Here is a 20,395-nt window from a genome sequence, read left to right as displayed (position 1 = left end):
TAAGTCTTTCTCTATGGAGATTAATAGACTGGAACCGCTTCGTTATCGCTCTCGAAATTGCGCTATATAATTTATTTACGTTCACACGCGAGGAAACTCGAACGAGGCTTCCTCGTTCCATTACATCTTGCTTCTCTCTTTCTTTCGTTGGGAAATCTATCCTACGTGCGGTTAAACGGATTCCTTTAAGGTTAAAGGATGGCTTCTCTGTTGTCGGGACGCGTTCGCAGAGGAACGAGAGGAGGGAACGAGAGCAAAGAGAGATGGCCAAGTTGGCGGCGAAGGAGGCAGGAATGGGTAGCGAGGAAGGATCCTCGAGGGTGTCGAGATCTCACTCGATCACCGACAGCGACACGTATACTCAGGTACGAGACAAATGGAGCCCTTCTCGGTACGTTCGCGAGATCGTGATCGAAACTTCGATCCTTTCCCTCGTCGACGCTATCGACCGTCCCCTCATAAATGTCCTGAAAAATCTCCCGGAAAATCCAAATCTGTCCGGACTAAATCTATCCGGGGATGGGGGAGAAAAGAACGATCGCGTTTCTTACGCATCCGTGTGCCCTTAGGAACGGAAGAACTCGTGGCAAAGCGCGGAGGAGCTTAGAAAGTACAAGGACAACAGTTGTCGGGAAAAGCAAAACAGTGGTTGGAGGCATCGAATGGACGAGCCAAAGTGCAACATTCAAAAGGAAAACAAGATGATGAGCGGCGTCGGTCAGCCACCGATAATCACACACACGGCCGCCACGCCTCAAGACTCGCCGAACACCACGCTCGATGTTGGTTACAGAGACCTTAATTATCGTGCGGTTTTTCCAACGGCTGCCCTCTCCTTTGAGTCGATAGACCGGACCGGTGTACGTACTCTATACGCTCTTTAACCCTCTCGAGCCCGTGTTCCCGCACATTTACCTAACTACGTCGTCCTCGGCAATTCCGCTTGACCCAAGGCCGATCCTCGTTTCCTCGCTAAAGACTCTCTTTTCCCGATCGAACGCGCGTCATCGCGTCTAGTGGCTACCTGAAACCAAAAGCCCCGTTGGACGCATAATTCGTTACAACGTAACGCTTGTAAATTTACCAACGAACGACATTTTCAGAGTCAATGTAGCATACCATCCGGATTATTGAAGCTACCGGACAATGCTAGCAAGTTTTCGACCAACAACTTGATAGCCGGACAATTTCCCAGACGAATAAGCCTCGTTACCGCGGTGGTAAATCCTTCCTCGAGAGAATTCTCAAACTCCAGGTAAATAGGATCGGCGGCGACTCGGTCGGTTATCGTCGCGATTCGTCTTTGTTCTCTTTCTATTATTACCATGTCCCGTTCTCTCAGTCCACCGAGAATACAGAGAGGATACTCCTGGCGTTTGTCTCGGCCATCTCTGCGAAGGAAACGTTGGTCCCAAAGCGACGAGGAGCAAGCCAGTCGAACGATCGTTTTGAACAATGGCAGAAGTGCCTTCGGCGGTTCCAATTACACGTAAGTACGAGAGTAAACTATAGCTCCGAATCGGAGTCTCGCGAAAGCTTTTTTCCCCGATCCAGCTTTCCCGGTTGATGTCGTTGTCCTTCCTTCCTTCCTTCCTTCCGTTCCTTTCTTCCCTTTCTTCCCGTTCTTCCCGTTCCGTCTCTCCTCGATTCGTTCGGAGCAACCCCGAACGCTACGTCAATATTTTTTTTCCAGCTTCAACGGTGGTTACTTGCACGGCTCGATAAGAAACGACACGCAATGCGACGCGCCCAATAATCGAACGACCGTCCTAACGAGCAATAATCGCAGCCTCAGCCCCAACAATTCCATCGAAAGCCACGGTTCATCGATGCGCCGTTACACGGCCACGCCTAACCAGGCGAGTATAAAAAAGAAAAAAAAGAAAGAAAAGACGTTCCTCGTCGATAATCGGATATCAGACCGCGATCGACTTAGCACGGCTTTTCAGGGGTGCAGGTTGATTAAAACGTCGATGTGCGTTTTAAACAGATGCGATGGATCGACGAACTCTCGCGAAGGAACTCCTTAAGAGGGTACGAGAACGTTCAAGGTACGGTTAGAAAGAGTATGCTGTCGGAGGATATGCCGTGCTCGACGCCCCGAACGATAAACAATTTATCGATGGAAACCGGAGCACTGCCGAGAATTAAGCCTCTTCCGGATCAGGAGGACGATCACTCGCGTACGGACGATCAGACGCCTCCATCGAACGGTCACGGTAGCGCCAGTAGCGTCGAGAGGATCAAGAAGATATTTATGTTCTTCGAGCCAAAGGGTTGTCTCAAGGAACGCGACGATTACGCACTGTATATATTTTCGCCTAATAACAGGTACGAGCGTTCCCTTTTCTAAGTAGCTTTTATCGCTTCCAATAACGCGCGAACGACTTTGTCAGATTCCGAGCTCTCTGTCGTTGGTTCGTCGATCAAAAGTGGTTCGACAACGCGGTCCTCTTCTTTATCGGCTTGAACTGCATCACCCTGGCGATGGAGAGACCGAACATACCGTCGCACAGTCGCGAGAGACTCTTCCTCATGACCGCCAATTACATCTTCACCGCGGTATTTGCCGTCGAGATGTTTATCAAGGTACATCGACGCTACAACGTACGAGCACTTGAAGGCTAATATCCATCGTGCCTCGACTATATCCCTTTTATTTCGTTTCAGGTCGTAGCAACGGGTATGCTTTACGGTTCGGACGCTTACTTCACGTCGGGCTGGAATATCATGGATGGGTCCCTAGTCACCATCTCCATCGTCGATTTAATGATGTCCCTGATTTCTTCCAGTAGTCCAAGAATATTTGGAATTTTGAGGGTGAGCTTTTTGATTCTCTTTTCTCTTCTCCTTATTTTCTTTTTTTTATAGATTAAAAAGGAATTCAATAGTCGTCACGTGCCTCGAGCGAATAAAAGCTTTTCTTTCGCAGGTTTTTCGTTTGTTGAGATCGCTGAGGCCATTGCGAGTGATTAATCGTGCTCCGGGATTGAAGTTGGTCGTACAAACGTTGCTGTCGTCTTTACGACCGATCGGCAATATCGTTCTGATATGTTGTACCTTCTTCGTGATATTCGGAATTTTGGGCGTTCAATTGTTCAAGGGTGCGTTTTATTATTGCGACGGTCCAGATATCAAAAATGTTCGCAATAAAACGGACTGCCTGGCGGATAAGCGAAACGTATGGCTCAACAGGAAATATAATTTCGACGATCTCGGCAAGGCGCTCATGTCTTTGTTCGTTTTGTCGTCGCGAGACGGTTGGGTCAACATCATGTATACCGGATTGGATGCGGTTGGCGTGGATCAACAGGTAACCTCTTCGTTCGACATCCTGCGCCCGTTATACGCGTCCTAGTCTCTAATACGTAGGACAGATCGATATCTTAATCTTGTCGCAGCCGATCGAGAATTATTCGGAATGGCGTTTGCTATACTTTATCGCGTTCATCCTTTTGGTCGGATTCTTCGTCTTGAACATGTTCGTCGGCGTCGTCGTGGAAAACTTTCACAGATGTCGAGAGGAACAAGAGAAGGAGGAACGAGCGAGGAGGGCGGAGAAGAGGGCTCAGCAAATGGAGAAAAAACGACGAAGTTTGTCCAATCAAAATTCTCGCGATCGATACCATTTACGTGATCTTTTGGCGGATAAAGCAACGCTTTGTCTTTTTTTCAGAAATGCACGAGCCACCGTACTATACGAATTACTCGAAAACGCGGCTCTTCATTCACAACGTCGTAACTTCCAAGTATTTCGATTTGGCGATAGCTGCCGTAATCGGCTTGAACGTCGTCACGATGGCCATGGAGTTTTACATGATGCCGAAGGCACTCACCTACGCCCTCAAGATATTCAATTACTTTTTCACCGCCGTTTTCATCCTGGAGTCGCTCATGAAGTTGTTGGCCCTTGGTATACATCTTTATCTGAAGGACAAGTACGAGCATTCATATATCCCTTATCGTTGGAAGATTCGTTGTCTCTCTGTAACTTACGAACCATTGGCGATTCGTAAGATTCTATATCTTTATAAATAAAACTCTTGATCGATTTCATCGTAACCTTTTCATTGCCATATTTTCTCTCTCTCTCTCTCTCTCTCTCTCTCTCTCTCTCTCTCTCTCTGTCTGTCTGCCTGTCTTCTTCTCCTCCTTCTTCATTCGACGCTTTGCTCGATTCTCGATTCATCGATCTCATCAAGATCTTTTATCTCCGTAGATGGAACCAATTGGACGTAGGGATCGTTATATTATCAGTAGTCGGCATCGTTTTGGAGGAAGTCGAGTCAAAGATCATACCCATCAATCCGACCATCATTCGCGTTATGCGAGTTCTCCGTATAGCCAGAGGTAAGTCCTCGGAAAAATCGTGTCTACTCGAGGTCGATAAGACCGACAAATCGTTCCTTTATCTGTTTCAGTACTGAAACTTTTAAAAATGGCCAAAGGTATACGCGCCCTCTTGGACACGGTAATGCAGGCGTTACCGCAAGTTGGCAACTTGGGTCTGCTCTTTTTCTTACTGTTCTTTATATTCGCGGCCCTGGGAGTGGAACTATTTGGCCGATTAGGTAGGTCGTCTCGTACGATGATTTTTTTTTTTTATTCGTTGTACGAATCGTTGTCTTTTACAAGTATTACGTAGAGCGTAAGATAATTTGAATCGTAGAGTGCAGCGACGAAACACCTTGCCAAGGCCTCGGCGAGCACGCGCATTTCAGTAACTTTGGTATGGCCTTCCTTACCCTCTTTCGCGTAGCCACCGGTGACAATTGGAACGGCATCATGAAGGATACTCTTCGAGACGACTGCGACGAGTCGACGGATTGCGTGAAGAATTGTTGCGTCAGCACGATCATCGCGCCTATATTTTTCGTCATTTTTGTACTGATGGCGCAATTCGTTCTCGTCAACGTGGTCGTCGCGGTGTTGATGAAACACTTGGAGGAGAGTCATAAGCAGGCACGCGATCTTTGTTCCTTTCGATCTGTAACCTCGATACGGGACGCATAGGACTACGGGGCGTAACTACCAAGATTTACGATTTTAGATGGAGGACGAGTTGGACATGGAGACGCAGCTGGAAAGAGAGCTGGCCGCCGAACGCGAGGAACTTCTCGAGGTCGAGGAGGAGGAGGAAGAGGGTGGCTCGCTCGAAAGACGGAACATCGGTGAAGACCTGGACGAGGACGACGAGAGAGAATTCGAGTCGATGATGGGAACGAGCGAGAAGATTCTCGTTAGACCGGGCCTCGCAAAGGTTCGTTCCTTGCCGGCCAATTTCATTTACAATCCGCCAAAGGAAAAGAGTTTGGACGGTAAGTTGGTCGAACGACGAACAAGTGTCAGGTAGATACCCGTGGTAGATTTATCGGATCGAGACGAGTCGAGGAGAAATTGAAAAATTCCAAAGATAATCCTTTTCGTCAGATACTTCCGTTTCGGTGGCGATCAACGTCAGAGAGAGACGGCGCAGCTCGTGTTTCCGCTCGTACCCGAGACCGTCCAAGTTCAAATCGAAGCGCCGACAGACCTTCCACTCGAGCAACCAACGAAGGTCCTTGCTGCCGATGCACTTCGAAGTCACCGAGGTCTTCGAGAAGCCCGTTTGCAATTTGAGCGTCCCGCGGATCATTCCTCGTCGTATTTACGCGATGGAAGGTCAGGAAGCTATTCCTCCGGAGAGCCAATATCTTCGAGTAAGCGATAAGATTGATCGAAAAGAAAAGATGGCGAAGTAGATGGGGTAACGCTAATTCGATTTCGAAGGTGACAAGCAATAACAAGGAGAACAAGTCGTTCCTCTGCGCGAGCAGACCAACGGCGAGTTCTTCGCCCGTCACGCCCAGCGGCTCGACTTCGACGCTGACCACCGCAGGCGGCCTGAGATATCAGAACGAGCGTTACTTGTTGCCGACCGCCGAGATCTATCCGTCTAAGGCGTGCTTCGCCCGAAGGATCTCGACCGACGCTCAGTCGCAATCGGAGACGAGCACGAGCGTCGCCGCGGGAAGCTGCACGAGGACGCCGAGCAACGCGAGCGAGTACGCTCCGAGTATTCGCGCCAAGGGCGAAGGTGAGCACGATTCTTCCGCCGCGAATCTCTTTTCTAACAGCCGCGTTCTCGTTGCGCGTGTTTAGGACTTACGGAAAATGCGAGATCGTCGAAGGAGAAGGACAAACAACGGGCGACTCAAGCGGAGGAGGAGGATCTCGACGTGCAATCGGTGATCAACGAAAGAAGGCCGTCCAGGCTGAGGAGTGCCACCTCTTCCGGTACATCGACGACCGGGACGAGCGATCAGTGCGCTCAAATCGTGCGCGTCGAGAGCTTCGCCCACATTTACGCGGCGGAGGAGCTGCCGGACGAGCCGCCGGACGAGCCGCCGGACGAGAGTTCGGCCTTTGAAAACGTCAGCGAGACCGACACGAGCGGGAGCATCAACGGGAGTGGAACTGTGAGTGGTAGCGACGGTAGTCGTAGCATTAGCGGCCTCGTTCAGGTCGTCGAGTGTACTACGTGTCCTGCGATCAGCACGGACGTTAGAATATACGTCGACGACACGGACTCGATCAGCAGCAGCGGACACTTTGGGAGAACTTTTGCCGAGGACGACGACGACGACGACGACGACGACGACGAGACGCCTGACATCACTATGTCGATATCGGCGCCGATCGACCTCGTCGACGAAGAAGCGGAGGAAGATAACCTCGGGAAAACGGAAGACGAGCCACCATCCTTGCCCGGCCCTTCCGATCCCTCTTAATGACTAACGTTGCTGCCGTGACATCGTTGCTATTCCACGACGAGGAAGTATGAAAAATCGACGGCGTCGACGACGGGCTCTAAGAAAGACTGTAGTGCATGACAATATAGTCGTTATATTCTAGTCACTTTGCCGCCGTGAACTTGCCAAAGAAAAAACAGACGGGGAAGGGAAGGAACGAAAGAAATAAGCGGGACGAACTCTTAGAAAATTCGTCGTTCGAGTGGTAACAAGTAGAAATAATACAGTAGAAGGAAAGTATATACGAGAGAGAGAGAGAGAGAGACAAGATGTTATATTTTCACGTCGATCTCGAAACTCGAATTACTGTCCGAGGCTAAGAACTAAAGACGGGGATTAGAAGTCGCTATTTTCGGAACTGCTCGATCGACTTCTCGACGAATTACTTTCTCTCTCTTACATTCGATTCTTTGCTCGTAGTCCAAGAGATGTTATTCTTTCATCGAGATCGCGAGTCGGTTTCTCTCATCGGTCATTGTTTGTTATTACTTTTTTACGTTGACAAACGTTGCTCCGACAAAGTTTTGCCTCCTTCGACGTTTTGTCCCGACACGATGATATTCTCCAAACGTTCTTCTCCAAAGTTTTAATGAGAAATCGAACGAAAAGTCGATCGGTCGGATCAATGGCAACTCTATTTTCGTCCTAACGGTCTCGTTACATTTCGTCACGCGAAATACAAAGCAGGCGACATACACAACACGTATAACGCACTGGAAACCTATGACAATCTCTTATTGCCAGCGGTATCGAAACTCGGTTCCCGCTATGAAGCGTCATGGAAATCATTCGTAGGAATTGGTAGAGAAGAAACACGACGTATATAAAGTCGCGTCGTAAAAAAAAAAAAAAAAGATGAAAGAAAATAATAATTTAACAATAATTTAGCGAATTTGTAGCTCTTAGGTAGATTTATCGAGTCTACGTGACAAATTGCAATTTATCGGACCACATTTCCTCGCCTTTCCTTTTCCTCGCGTTGATCGCCGCCAGGAGTCGTAGAATGAAAGGATTAGACGATATCGTTAACGCGCGTTTAAGACGATCGCATAAATGTTCTTCGAAACGCGAGTATATCCTCGTAGGGAAAATTTCTTTCTCCTCGTTAGCTTTCTATTCGGTGGAAAATCCAGCGACGTTCGCTCGATGCACGTTCGATCTAGTCCAATGCGTTTAGATAAAAAGTTCGTTCGAGTATATGTACATACGTTCGTACGTACCCTAGATACATAGCGTCTCTCCTGGGCGATCACGAGTCAAATCGTTCGATCCTCCTCGTTTCGTTCTCTTCGTTTTTCTTTTTCTATCCTAGAACGTTCTTCTCGTTAACATCTGTGATATACTTTAATCGTAGTGTATTTCCTATAACGACAGCAGCAAACATCGGCAAGCGAACGGGTAAAACGTTAAAAGATGGCGCAGAGGAGGAAAAATTTAGAGAGAGAGAGAGAGAGAGAGAGAAACAAGATAGACGCTACGTAGACGAGAGAAGAGAGAATAGCGAGAGAGAATAGCTGAATTTTTCGATAAAACGAAAGAGATTAGAAAACGGAGATGAAAGATCCGATCGAGGAAGAACAAAATGAAAAAAGGAATAGAAATCTTCAATTGTACATACATACATTTATGAAAACTCTATACTCTACATTTGGTGCGATTTATTTTGATACTACCGCGTGCGGTATTATTTAAACGATCGTCGGAGTATAAGTCCAAGAAAAAGAACGGGTGGATAAACGAGCAAAGCAAATGTTTAAGAAAAAAAAAAAAGATAAATTCTATGCCTTTCAACGAACGTCGACGAACGTTAGTACGACGGTGGTGTTTGCCCTCTACAGGTACAACAAAAACAAAAACAATCCCGGTACGTAGAAGCTACTGCTGGCGATTTCAATTGATTTTTCGACAATTTTAATTTCGTCGAAAAATTAACGACAGACTTCGTATAAATTATATTCCGATCAATCGATAACACACTCTTAATTTCTTCGACCAAAAAGCTTGAAAAATCAATCGATGCCCGACTTTAGATTTGACCGGGGAGAGGGGAATGACCGATGTAAGGACAGAGATAGAGGGAGCCACCCTTCGTGCGACCGGCGAAGACGTTTGTTTCTAAAATACACGCACGTACACGCAAACGTAAACTGAAACAATAGAGAGAAACAAGAAAAGCAAAAGAAACAAGAAGAAAACGTAGTAAAAGTTGAAAGCGCCGTGCGCCGTAATCGCTTTGGAAAAGTAGTCCGAGTACCCATGTACGTTTCTTAGACCAAAGTTGCGTAGTGCTCCGTTGGCTATCGAATAATATAGTCCAAGTTTTACCCTGTTCAAAATGTCTGGTGGGTACGCCGACCGACGCGAACCGCTCTAGTCGTTTTTCAAACGGTACGCTATAGCCACGACGAAGTCAATTAGCGCGTATTTTCTATGTACAAAAGACAAATTATAGATGAGATAGAAGGGGAAGAGATATCGAGAGATGGGGGTTAAAGAGGAGGAAGAAGAAGAAGGGAACGTCGATAGAAATATCAAAAAATAAATAAGTACACACGCACGCTCGCAGCCGTACCCGAGGTATGCTCTCGGTACGTTTCTAAAGGGGAAGGGTGACAAAAAACAAAAAGACAAAAAGTGGAAGAGAGAAAAAAAAGGAGAAGAAGAAAATGTCTATTATTAACCTTGACGGGAGCTTTTCTGAAACGTTTTAACGAGGTTTAAATTTAAGACTCTCGTGTGTGTATCGATGTTCGTTAGACGATTTGAACAGAGTATGTATTTAGATACTTATATACTCGTGTATATCGAAATGCAGACGATGGTACGAACGCGCGAAGCGTTCTTTTTTGCTTCTTGTTTTCCCTTTTTCTTCTTCATCGTTGACCGTGGGAAAGAATCGAGTGTCCTTCGACGATTCGCGATCGGTCCACGTAGATCTATATCTCTAGAATATCATTGAGAGAATGGTTGCGTCATCGTCGATCATCTACTCATCCGTTTAGAAACGATACAAAACTCCGACCGACGCGAAGAAAAAATCGCGAGGGTCGAAGGACGTAGAGAGAACTCTTTGCTTCTCGAGCAATCTTTGATTTTTCCTTTTTCTAAGAGAACTTTTTGACGAGAAGAAAATTAAAACGAAGATTAGTCCGATCGTTAGGGTTGCGTCTATTAAAATATTCATCTTCACTCGAGAGTCCCACATTTCCTTCTCGCAATACTCGACAAAGACAATCGACGTTTCTCGTGGGAGGCTCGCGTTCGGTGCTCTCCCTCGGGAACGTAAAATAATTAAAGAAAAAACAAAAAAGAAAAAGAAAAAAAAAGAAAAAAGAAAAAAAGAAAAAAAAAGAAAAAGGTTCGTACCACCGTTGCGTCATCATCGTTTCTCCGGCACCACGACCGAGTCTCGATAGCTCGATAGCGTTATTAGGCGACTGACCTCCGAATTATAGTTATTCTAGTCGCACTGTGGATTAAACGAAAAGAAATCGACATTCGATCCGACGGACGGAAAGGGGGAATCGTAAATGTTTTATCGTTAAAAAAGCAAAACAAACAAAAGAAACTAAAAAAAAAAAAATGAAAAAAAAATAAAAAAGAAAGAAGAAACATAGACAAAGAGAAGAAAGAGAAACGTAACGATGTAAAACTTCTTCGCCACGTGCCTCTCGAGTCTGTTCTTCGCCCGTAGAGAAGGCAGTGCGTAATCGTCGAACTATTAAAGTGTCTAAGCAAAAAAGATTAAGCAAATAAAAAAATAAAAAAATAAAAAAAATAAAAATAAAAAAGTAAGAAAAAAAAATGATGAAGAAGAAGAAAGAAAAGTCACCGGTCGTCGTAGGCCGGGAGATATGTCGTGCTATTTTAATTACAGTACAGGTTAAAACAAAATAAAAAAAAAAAATTGCGTGTAGTCCTGTAGGGCTGCCAATAAAGAAGCGTCCTTTCTTGTCTGCCTGATTCAATAATAATATACGTATCTATGTATGTGTATAAGTTCTCTAGATGTACATACATAAATGCGTATATCAAAGTTATAAATGCCTGAATGACTGAATGCCTGTGCACGCGTGTATGCGATATTTGCGAGAGTTCGCCGTGGAAGGAGAAGGAAGATTCGGCGCGCTTCTTTGGCCTTGGCCTGAATTTCAGAAAAGTAAGGAAAAAGAGAGAGAGAGAGAGAGAGCGTCTTTGAGCGCGAGTGAGTACGTATCTGTGCGCGTGAGAGAAATGCGTGGTATCGAGAGGGTGCGTTAGTTGCGTAGAAGGAAACTAAATATGTACAAATGTAATAAATTAAACGACGATTACGTTGAATCAATTCATTTCGTATTTTTCCATTTTATATTCTTAGCAAAATTAATCTCTTTTTGTATACAAGTATTAAGTGTTAAGAAACGGAGATTCCCCTTTATTCGCGTAGAATATTTCTTTTTTATTGCCTAAGAGTACCGTGAATTCGTATCCTATAAACGCAGGTGTAATCGCGATGACCACTATTCGAATGTATCTTCACCTCTACGATCTCGTATGCTTTCTTCCCATTATGCTATAAAAAATAACAATAACGTCTCCTTATCTTATTAAACAACGATCGAAATGCGTCAATTTACTTGAACTTCAAAGTACTGTATCGAAGGACCGGTATTGTCGTAGACAAATTCGCCGAAAAAGAAACTTTCCGTATCTTCGACGCATTCCAAGCCCTACACAATCGATCGAGATAAATCGTTGAGGAATGAAACATCGTTCGACGCAAAGAACGACGAAAGATACGATTTACCCAAAGAGAAAATTCCTTGGGAGCAGCCATGGTCTCGCCGGTTGGTGATATAGAAGGGGAAATGTGCTCGAGGCTAATACCGGATATGTACACTGATCCTAGTAGTTGTATAACGACGGTGCCACTGGAACCCTTGAAAGCCCAGCATTCTCCAGGAAGGACACCTGTCTAGTGCATACGAAATCAAGAAGCCGTCACGAGGTAAGAGTGTACACACGACGTGCTACACGCGCGCGCGCACGGAGTATTTCGTTCATCTTTACTTGTCATTTGCCGCGATAGAAAAAAAATGCTCCGGGAAAAAGTCCATTCGAGAGAGGGAAATATATATGCACCTTTTATTAAGCCGTGCAGGCGGCTAAGGCGAATAACGCATTTCTACGTTCCCCTTTTCGAACACAACTTTTTATAGGCAGAATTTTCTATCGAGGCCGGTAAACCTAACGGAATCGAGATTTCATTTCGATAAATATAAGAAAAGAAATAATCGCAGCAACCTGTATCACAGCTCGTGGAGTGTTTTGTTGAATACAAATGGGAATACCAAAAAGAGTCAAACCCGGAGAACCCGCGGTATAGTCCTCGGTATTTCTCGTCGAAAGTATAGCACCACCTGTTATATAGACTATCGTCAATTTCAAGATTCGTTTCGATAGAACCTTCCTGGAAGGTTCGATAGTTTCAGAGAACCTGAAGTTTCCAGCGCATAATCGGTCATTCCTGTCTTATCCGCGTCGTAGATTTGCAACTCGCTCCTCACCATCTTTCTCACGCTCTCCGGCGATAAAATCTTAATCATATTCTCCGTATGTATTCCGATCCCTGTAGAACGAAAAATTAGGAGTAACTGAGATAAATGGTAAAAAATAATTTCTCTCGTAGTTTCGCGCACCTTTCTTACCCTCGGTCACCTCGTCTCTCAATTTAAGAATAGCTTCCGATATCTTTGGTATCGCGAACCCGACCTCTTTCAGCTTGTTTTGCAAATTGTCGCGAGTCTCTAGGACGTTCTTCACTTCCATCTCGTTAAATTTAAGAACGACGATAAGCGTTACGACGCACGGGTCGAGTCATATAGTGTTAGAATCGAGATTACCGAAAGAGTTAATCGTTTACCGAAAGAGTGTTCAGATGTCTTCGCAAATTTCCCAAATCAGCCTTGACGACTTTGAAGGACGAACTGGCGGAATACTTATCGCAGATGTGAGACACCGACATAGCTAGGGTTACGTCGAAACGAAGGATCGTTATCGTTACTTCAATAAAAAATTTCGAAAGAGCGACCAACGATGAAATATACGTACCTAAGAGCGAGGTTATGATACAAAAGGCAAGCGGTTTTATGAATTTGTGGTACCAGGAAGGACGTAGGCAGGGATTCGCGACATTGGCTTGACAATTTCCTCCGTTGACGCAACAATAAGCGTTTCGAACGCTCATCTGATAGGCACCATAACAATAATAAATATTACATAATAAATTATACGTGACGGCAGCAAGCTTCGTTGGATGTTTTCAAAGATCGAGCGCAGTCATGGTGTTCTACGCGGCGTGATATGAAATATTCTACGAAATAAGGTACAATCGCTTGATCGAAAACTTTTATAAATTGCTCAAACATAGGTAGACAGAAATAGATACATTTCTTTTTCGACTATACGCAAAACTATATGTATATGTATATGTATATGATAATAAGAATAGGACGAGCGGATACACGTACATCTATATCTATAGCTATATACATTTATCGTATAAACGTAAGGACGCACTTCGACTTTCTTCTCCTGGACGAAGTAACGAGGAGACTTGCTCTCGATTCGAATTCTCCAAATGTTTTTGTAGACGGAATGAAAGAACACTCGTGGCAAGACGGAATTTCGCAGAAGAAAAATATATATCTATGTATAGCCATGCGCGTGGGACGCAACCGGCATCGTTAGAACCGTGCGAATATCTGCGCATTCGTTCATCTTTTTATCTGTGTACGCAAATACGTCAAACGCGCGCGTGTGTCTCTGTGTGTGTGCTGGAATTACGTAAAATTTGAATCTTAGCAAAGTACGACGTAATATCGTCGTTAATTCTTATCCACGCTGTGAATTTTTTATCTCGTATTATTTGTCGTCAATGAAGATCCCTCAAGGCCGAATGTATGCGTACGTTTAACCTACTCTCGAAATCGTAATCTCGATATTGAGTTTGGGCCCTTAGCAAGAAGCTCTTACCTTCCTCGATATTCTGAAACGAAAAATATTACAAGTGGCGGGTATCGGATAGCCAAGGGTACGTTAACGTTTGAAAGATATACTCACGTCAATGGTGCAAAGGCTACTACCTAGCTCGTAAAGAGCAAACGCGCTCACGTGTTGATCGTAAACGTCCTTGTTCGGATTGCGACGTTTCAAACAGCTTCTGTAACTTCTGATGGACGCTTGTCTGTCGCCGAGGTACGAGTAGGCCGCGCCTTCGATCAAATCGGCCAATCCTATCATCGGCTCTTCCGAACGGTTACCCTTGCAATCCAACAAAATCCGTCGGAGTGCCTCGATGGAACACGACGGCATGGCGTTCCAAAGATACAACAGCTCGTAGACGAGTAATTTGTAATACAAGATCGTGTAAGCTCGGCCCGTATCCTGATCGACCAGTTTCGGTGCTCTTCGTAAGATGAAAAGACCGAGTTGCGTTTCCTTCGTCGTGCCAGCGACGAACTGAACGATCTTTCGATACATCGTCATCAATTCTTCGAACTTGCCGTTCGATCCGCAACAGACTGTCGATGAAAAGAAGTTTGGAAACGTTTGCGTTTTCGAGAAAAACTAGGCTATAACGGTTTTAAACGATGATCACCTGCCGCCAAATACGCGTAGAAACTTTTCGACCATCTCGACTGTTGCTGCAACTGTGTCAAAGATCGATAAGCTTCCTCGTAACTCAAACGAATCAGATGACACCAGGCGACCTCGTGTAGACACAACAATCTCACTTCTCTTTGGCTGGACGCATCCACGGCTTTGTCGTAAGCTTCGAGGGCGGCGTTAACGTTCGACTGTAACACACAACGTAACGTTAACCGCCGATCGACGGCTTCTCAATGGTCCTTTAAAAATTACCTCGAGGCGTTCCACTCGGCCCGCGAAGAAGAGAAAAAGAGCGGAATTTTGAAATTCCGTGCGACACTCCTCGATCAATTGTTTCGCTGCGTTCACACCGGCCTTCACGTTGGAACCGTCGAGAGCGAAGAACGGTCGCACTATCGTGTGATACCAGAGTAGCGACAATCTGTCAACAATTATTTAGAGATTTTTATTATGCCCGCATATAGGTCAACGTAGACGCGTCTGTATTATCGCGCTTATGTACTCACGTCGCCAATGGAGCACGCATATCCTCGCTGACCCGAGCGTACATGAGGGCCGTCAGTCCGGCACGTCGATCACCCTCGAAGCCCAGAAAGTGAATGAGTTTTAACAACGAAGGCGGCAACAGACTCACGCAAAGTTGATAAATCCCATAGCCAAAGCTCACGGCCGACATCAATCGGGCCACTTCGGTCGGTTCGACAAAGCTGAGAAGGAATGTAATTCGATCGATCGTTACATTTTTCTTTTCTTTTTTTTTTGTTTTTTTTTTTTTTTTTATCAATTTTCCCTACAATCGCTTCTTCCTCGTAGAGTGGATAGTATTCGTGGTAGTCGTAAAGAAAAAGAAATACTCACAAAAGTTGAAAAACGTGTTCTACGAAAGTGAAAAACGAGAGTAAGATAAATATATGAAATGAAAAATTGATCACAGAGTAAAAAGCGAAAGTGTCGAGTAAAGAGTAAGTACGATCGGGTGTGGTGTAAAAAAAGAAGGATAAATTTTGTAAGAATAAACAACAATTACGGTGTCTGTTGTTCGGACGTGATGCCAGTGATCGAGAAGAACATTGATAGGGAGCTTCGCAGACCTGATGGCGAGGTGATTGGCGTTGAGTTGGCGGGCGAACCGTTGTAGGACGGAATCGACCATTCCGAGGAGCCTGGACTATGCGGACTTTGGAGCGAATAACAAGAACCATTGCTCCCTGCCACGCTACAGTTCACCTCGAAATCTGAGAGAAACGAAATTTCAGACGATTGAAAACGAAACGGGTACTAGCTCGTATTTGACCTTTTCCAAAGGATTAATATGTAACGACGAAAGGTCTGGAAATGGGTCAAAATCGATCTGGTACCTTTACGCGAGCTCTCTCGTTCGAGGCTCATAAATTAGCTAGATTGAAAATAGTTTGTATACCAGATGGCACGGTGCCGAAGGTACGCCTATAAAGCTGCAATATTTGCACGTACGCGTGCTGATAAACGCGCCAAGCTTTACGCAGCATCCAACCGCCACGAACGTAGCCGGTGAGCTCTTGTTGGAGAAGAGTTAATATCGCTGAGCAAACTTGCGAATCCGCTAGTACTATCTGCCTCTCCAGCTTGTTGACATATTCCTTCTAACGATACCGATTCATATTCAATAGTTGAAGGACGATCAACAAAACCATTTCTTTTCTATTTTCTAATACTTACGGAACTCTCTTCCGCCCTAAATACCCTGTTCTTCATTGATTTCAACCAGCCAATGTCGTTAGCGCATTCCCTTTCCATGTCTCTCAACAATAGCATGGCTTGTTGAAGTTTATCATCCTCGAAGCTCATCAACGCGTTCTGTAAAAGAAAATCAGTGCATTCTCCTCGTCGAACGTGACCTAAAACGACACGCTCTCGAAACCGTCGAGTTATCCGTTATTGCCTGACCCACTTAAAACTCACTTATACCGATTCTTTGACACGCGATTTCGATTATCAATCAAACTTACGAAACTAGTATTTTTCTTTACAAAAAGAAAACTACAGGCAAGTCTACGTCCGTGTTATTTGAGATAACGTAATAATAAAAAATCGAGCACCGGGTATGTACGAGATGCGCGCACACATCCACACACACATACCCGGCGAACAAAAGAGAAGCACCGCGTGCGTTTCCTGTCTCTCAGCTAGGCGCGTTAATATAATAAAGCCTTCATCCGTTTATTCGATAAACCTTCGAACGATCAATCTCGTAATTTTTCGAGTGCGAAGACAACCAAGGACTTTGACGAACGCTTGAATATGTAATAAATATGAAAATAAAGAAGTTTTCTATCTTTAGAGGTAATTACGTACCATGAAGAGAACGAAGCAACGACCCGCTTTAACGTGGAAACTATGAGGGTGTCCAGTGAAAAGTGCCTCGGCTTCCTCCGTTTTGTTGTTTAGCAACAAAGATATCCCAGTTCTAGCGATGTTCCATTCCGTCGTTGTTGGTCCTTTGTTCTTTGTCGATGCCATCCTATCTTCCTTTCTTTCTTTTCCTTGTAAGAAAAAGAAGAGGAAAGAGCAGCCCTTATCTACGCTTGCATTCGATCATCGGCCAACGTGATCTTCCTTTTCTGACGTCAAGCACGTGTTCATCGTTCGTGCGAAACATTCCACTGTATTCGATCGAGAATAAGGAGTATGTTTCCGTATAAATCTAGGTGGTATGGACTGGTCGTACTCGCGAACGATACGGTGAGTTGAGTTTTCACTGGCGAAAATGAGGACAAAATGTATAGAACGAGCGATTCTTCCTTACGTTTACGACGTTACGCTCGTTGTGTCATCGTCGTCCGTGTAAGTATTACACGAGTGTGCTCGAATATTAGAATACGGTTTAAAGATATGCAAAGTCAAGGTGCCAGAGGAAAGTGTGTCTTCTCTCGATAAGATAAGCTTGATAAATCGTCGTAGATTCGTTCACCGACTCGCCGATATTCCTTTTAGAACGTTCCTTTTACAGCTGATAAGATTCCGCCAAACTTTTTTCGCTCGTCGAGCTGACAAATAAAAAAGAAATATTTTCGCGACTCCGTCTTCCGTTAATTCTATCTTTTTCAACACCTTTTGTGACTTTATAATCGAATCGTTGAAAGAGCCGAGCCGGTGTCGTTAAACCTCTCGTACACCGAACGTCGATCGAGAGACGATCGAGTTACTTCGATCGTTCCGATGGACCAGCAAAACGTAATCGGAGGAAAGAACGGTCGATTTTCTGTGGGGCGCGAGGACGAGCTCTCGTCGTGGCGCGATGGATAAACTAAACTCTCCGAGCGCAGAACTGCTGCCACCACCTTCTTCAGAATTCATATATAGGTGTTTATTGATTTTATCCTAGAAATACTGCGACCTTGACAACACCAACACGACACGTTTTTACTTTTGGTGTTAGTATCGTTGAATATATAATCCAGAATTTTTGATATTCTTTAAATATGACATGCAAGAACTATATGAATAGTTTAGAAAGTGTGATCGATGATGCATTCGCGTTCCGTTCGTAGCTACGTTCCGTTATGCCCACCAAGAGGAAACGATCGAATTCGTCGACTTTCGGAATTCCACGAAACGACAGGGTGCTGTAACTTTCCAAGAATTCAAATTTATTCGCTGTACTACCGTGCGACGAAACACGACAAGTTATTATCTCTTGCATCGAGGAAATATTTTCGCTTGATCTAATATATTAAGAAATACTATATATATAATATATTAAGATCGTGGCTAAAGTAAGCTTAAAACTCTCTCAAATTCGACGAGTATTTATATTTTCATAACATCGTTAACGTTTGCCCGAGAAAACGATATGCTTATTACGAGTAATTCCATTGGAAACGTACGAATCCATTGGAAAGCGCGACGATGAAAATTTTTCGATGCATATATATATATATGTATATACACATATACATACGTGTGTGTACACACACACACACATATACACACACATACGCACAAGTACGTATGTAAATATTTACAATATTCTTTAGTTACATGTTGATAAATTTGTACGTAAGACGTGACAGACGTAGTATCTCGAATCAACTATTATTATTCTATATAAATGAAAACATAAGTGGTACCTCTGCTCACGCGGTAGGACAATGCTCGAGTATTGTTACAAGTCGAATAGTTTTCTTTTCCTGTCTCGATATAAAATGATTCCCTAAAGAATTTTTACACTTATTTACAATTTGTCCTATAAATAATGTACTACAATCATAGGAGTCGTCATATAAATTCGAGTCCTTCGAATTTCTTATCCATTACTTTCGTTTCTGGCATTATAATAGTACCATCTATCGAGAATGCCATAATATACGTTGCCGTTTTTCCTTGATACTCTTCGGTTTTTAACGCGACTATGATAGTGTCTTCGGATCCTGGTAAGAACTTGAAACTCGAGAAGCCTCTAACAGGAATTAGTTCACCGATTTCTTTAACCTATAAATTAAATTTATTCTTTAAACGAATGTATTACAACTTAACGATTAAAATTTATCTAAATATCATTTAGCTTTAAGCTTAACCTTTATATCTACAAAGTTTTCATCCGCAGTTAGGAGAACGTTACAGCTCATCGTCTCATCTTTGGTTTCATTGTAGCGTTCTTTGGAACATCTTCTCGGTAGAAAGAACCAACTTTTGTGTATATCGCTCCATGCTCCTGATTCGTGTATCATATAACCTGTGGAAAGGACAATCTGTAGTCAATTATTCTTATGCTTTTACGTTATGACAGATTAGCCTACCTGGATACTCGATATTAATCGCTTGCCTCAATCTTTTGTAATTTGAAATCCAATTAATGGAGTGAATTTCCCCTCTAGGGGAAACTATTTTGATCCACTGAGGATTATTGTGTTCGTATTCTCCTGAAGGAGTAGTCCATTCTTTACCCATACTGCCTACGTACAACTGCTCGTCCTTAACCGTTGCCCATTCGGACTTAAAACCTATAAAGCGTAGAGAGAAGGTAAACGTATAATCCATTCGGCATATAGTTTCGCGAGATATCATACCTTTTGGATTTTTTCCATTGCCGTCCAATAAGATAACCCAAGGATAGGCCTGATTGTCTTCGATGTAATAAATCATCCCAGTTCGGTCGTCAAAGGATAACAGATGGCCGTCGAAGGTGATCAACTCCGACAATTCCATACCTCTGGCTTTCATAGCCAAGGACGAAGACAAGACAAGAGTCCTGTCGTCCCAAAGAATCGAAAGAAAATTTGTAGATGGATTCCAGAAGAGACTACCGGTCTTCATAAGACTATACCAAGTATCCTTTTTATCTAAGGCTTTGGAGTCGTGATCTAAATCGCTGACTATAGCTATTCTGTAGGTGATACCTTTAGACGTTCTGACGGGCGAAGTGGCTGGATAAGTTTTATTGTATCTATAATAACGACATTGGGACAAAGGTTGATGCGTGACGGGCGTGCAAATGACGTTTCGGAAAAAGGGATAGACCAATAGGAAGATCGGAACGCACAATAAAACGCATATCAATGCCAAAAATTGTCTTTGAATGTAAAAAGTACTATTCGCCACTCTGTAAACGTGGGGAGCACGCAAAGCTTGCCTCCAGTCGCGCAAATACGACATCGTTTCTCTATTTCCGTTCTTCATTCGCGATCTTTTCATATACCAAGTTGAAGGAAAAAACCCACGTCAAGAGGTGTGCATGCTCGCGTACATATCGGAGAGACACTCGAAAACTTAACCTAACAAGTTAACCTGCTCAAAAAGCCATCGATCTACATAGCGAACGTGGAACGTAACGTGGCGCCGTTTGATAGATAGCGAATTTTTGACAGCTGACATTTGACGCAACTGTGTCAACTGCGCCTCCCACAGTTCAATTTCTCCACGAGATAACAAAAGTAGGTTGGAAATAAAATATGACATTTTTATCTCGTTAACCT

General features: G+C 44.1%; 3 protein-coding genes across 8 annotated transcripts in view; 1 reads left to right on the top strand and 2 right to left on the bottom strand.

The window, feature by feature from the left end:
- Window positions 1-11,115, top strand: part of LOC127061520 (voltage-dependent T-type calcium channel subunit alpha-1H) — a 55,243-nt gene extending 44,128 nt beyond the window's left edge. For 5 of the 6 annotated variants that reach the window (XM_050988499.1, XM_050988501.1, XM_050988502.1 and 2 more), the window contains 18 exons: window positions 231-365; window positions 570-860; window positions 1,104-1,255; window positions 1,343-1,489; window positions 1,694-1,859; window positions 1,991-2,331; window positions 2,397-2,589; window positions 2,671-2,820; window positions 2,933-3,313; window positions 3,402-3,594; window positions 3,677-3,938; window positions 4,220-4,350; window positions 4,422-4,571; window positions 4,670-4,962; window positions 5,051-5,318; window positions 5,431-5,699; window positions 5,770-6,076; window positions 6,142-11,115. In XM_050988499.1, the coding sequence (XP_050844456.1) occupies window positions 231-365; window positions 570-860; window positions 1,104-1,255; window positions 1,343-1,489; window positions 1,694-1,859; window positions 1,991-2,331; window positions 2,397-2,589; window positions 2,671-2,820; window positions 2,933-3,313; window positions 3,402-3,594; window positions 3,677-3,938; window positions 4,220-4,350; window positions 4,422-4,571; window positions 4,670-4,962; window positions 5,051-5,318; window positions 5,431-5,699; window positions 5,770-6,076; window positions 6,142-6,770 (4,458 nt within the window). In that variant the 3' untranslated portion in view covers window positions 6,771-11,115. Of the gene's footprint in view, window positions 1-230; window positions 366-569; window positions 861-1,103; window positions 1,256-1,342; window positions 1,490-1,693; window positions 1,860-1,990; window positions 2,332-2,396; window positions 2,590-2,670; window positions 2,821-2,932; window positions 3,314-3,401; window positions 3,595-3,676; window positions 3,939-4,219; window positions 4,351-4,421; window positions 4,572-4,653; window positions 4,963-5,050; window positions 5,319-5,430; window positions 5,700-5,769; window positions 6,077-6,141 lie in introns of those variants that run through there. The other variant, XM_050988503.1, reaches the window with a different exon arrangement.
- On the bottom strand, window positions 11,099-18,074 carry LOC127061564 (tetratricopeptide repeat protein 39C-like). The gene is made up of 16 exons (XM_050988615.1): window positions 16,776-18,074; window positions 16,140-16,277; window positions 15,862-16,063; window positions 15,469-15,676; window positions 14,948-15,148; window positions 14,694-14,862; window positions 14,431-14,629; window positions 14,061-14,353; window positions 12,882-13,017; window positions 12,694-12,797; window positions 12,470-12,599; window positions 12,268-12,399; window positions 12,075-12,190; window positions 11,578-11,745; window positions 11,408-11,500; window positions 11,099-11,343 (listed from the first exon to the last, which is right to left on the bottom strand). The coding sequence occupies exons 1-16, from the start codon at window positions 16,938-16,940 to the stop codon at window positions 11,230-11,232; spliced, it is 2,568 nt and encodes an 855-aa protein (XP_050844572.1). The 5' UTR covers window positions 16,941-18,074; the 3' UTR covers window positions 11,099-11,229.
- A 139-nt stretch (window positions 18,075-18,213) lies between these two features.
- On the bottom strand, window positions 18,214-20,114 carry LOC127061547 (soluble calcium-activated nucleotidase 1). Its single transcript, XM_050988579.1, has 4 exons — window positions 19,490-20,114; window positions 19,220-19,423; window positions 18,998-19,155; window positions 18,214-18,911 (listed from the first exon to the last, which is right to left on the bottom strand). Exons 1-4 carry the CDS (start codon window positions 20,112-20,114, stop codon window positions 18,699-18,701), a joined length of 1,200 nt encoding a protein of 399 aa, XP_050844536.1. The 3' UTR covers window positions 18,214-18,698.
- Window positions 20,115-20,395: the final 281 nt, after the last annotated feature.

This window comes from Vespula vulgaris, chromosome 2 (assembly GCF_905475345.1).
Source record: "Vespula vulgaris chromosome 2, iyVesVulg1.1, whole genome shotgun sequence".
NCBI lineage: Eukaryota > Metazoa > Arthropoda > Insecta > Hymenoptera > Vespidae > Vespula > Vespula vulgaris.
The sequence above is the reverse complement of the archived record's forward strand: the minus strand, read 5'-3'. Positions and strand labels throughout refer to the sequence as shown.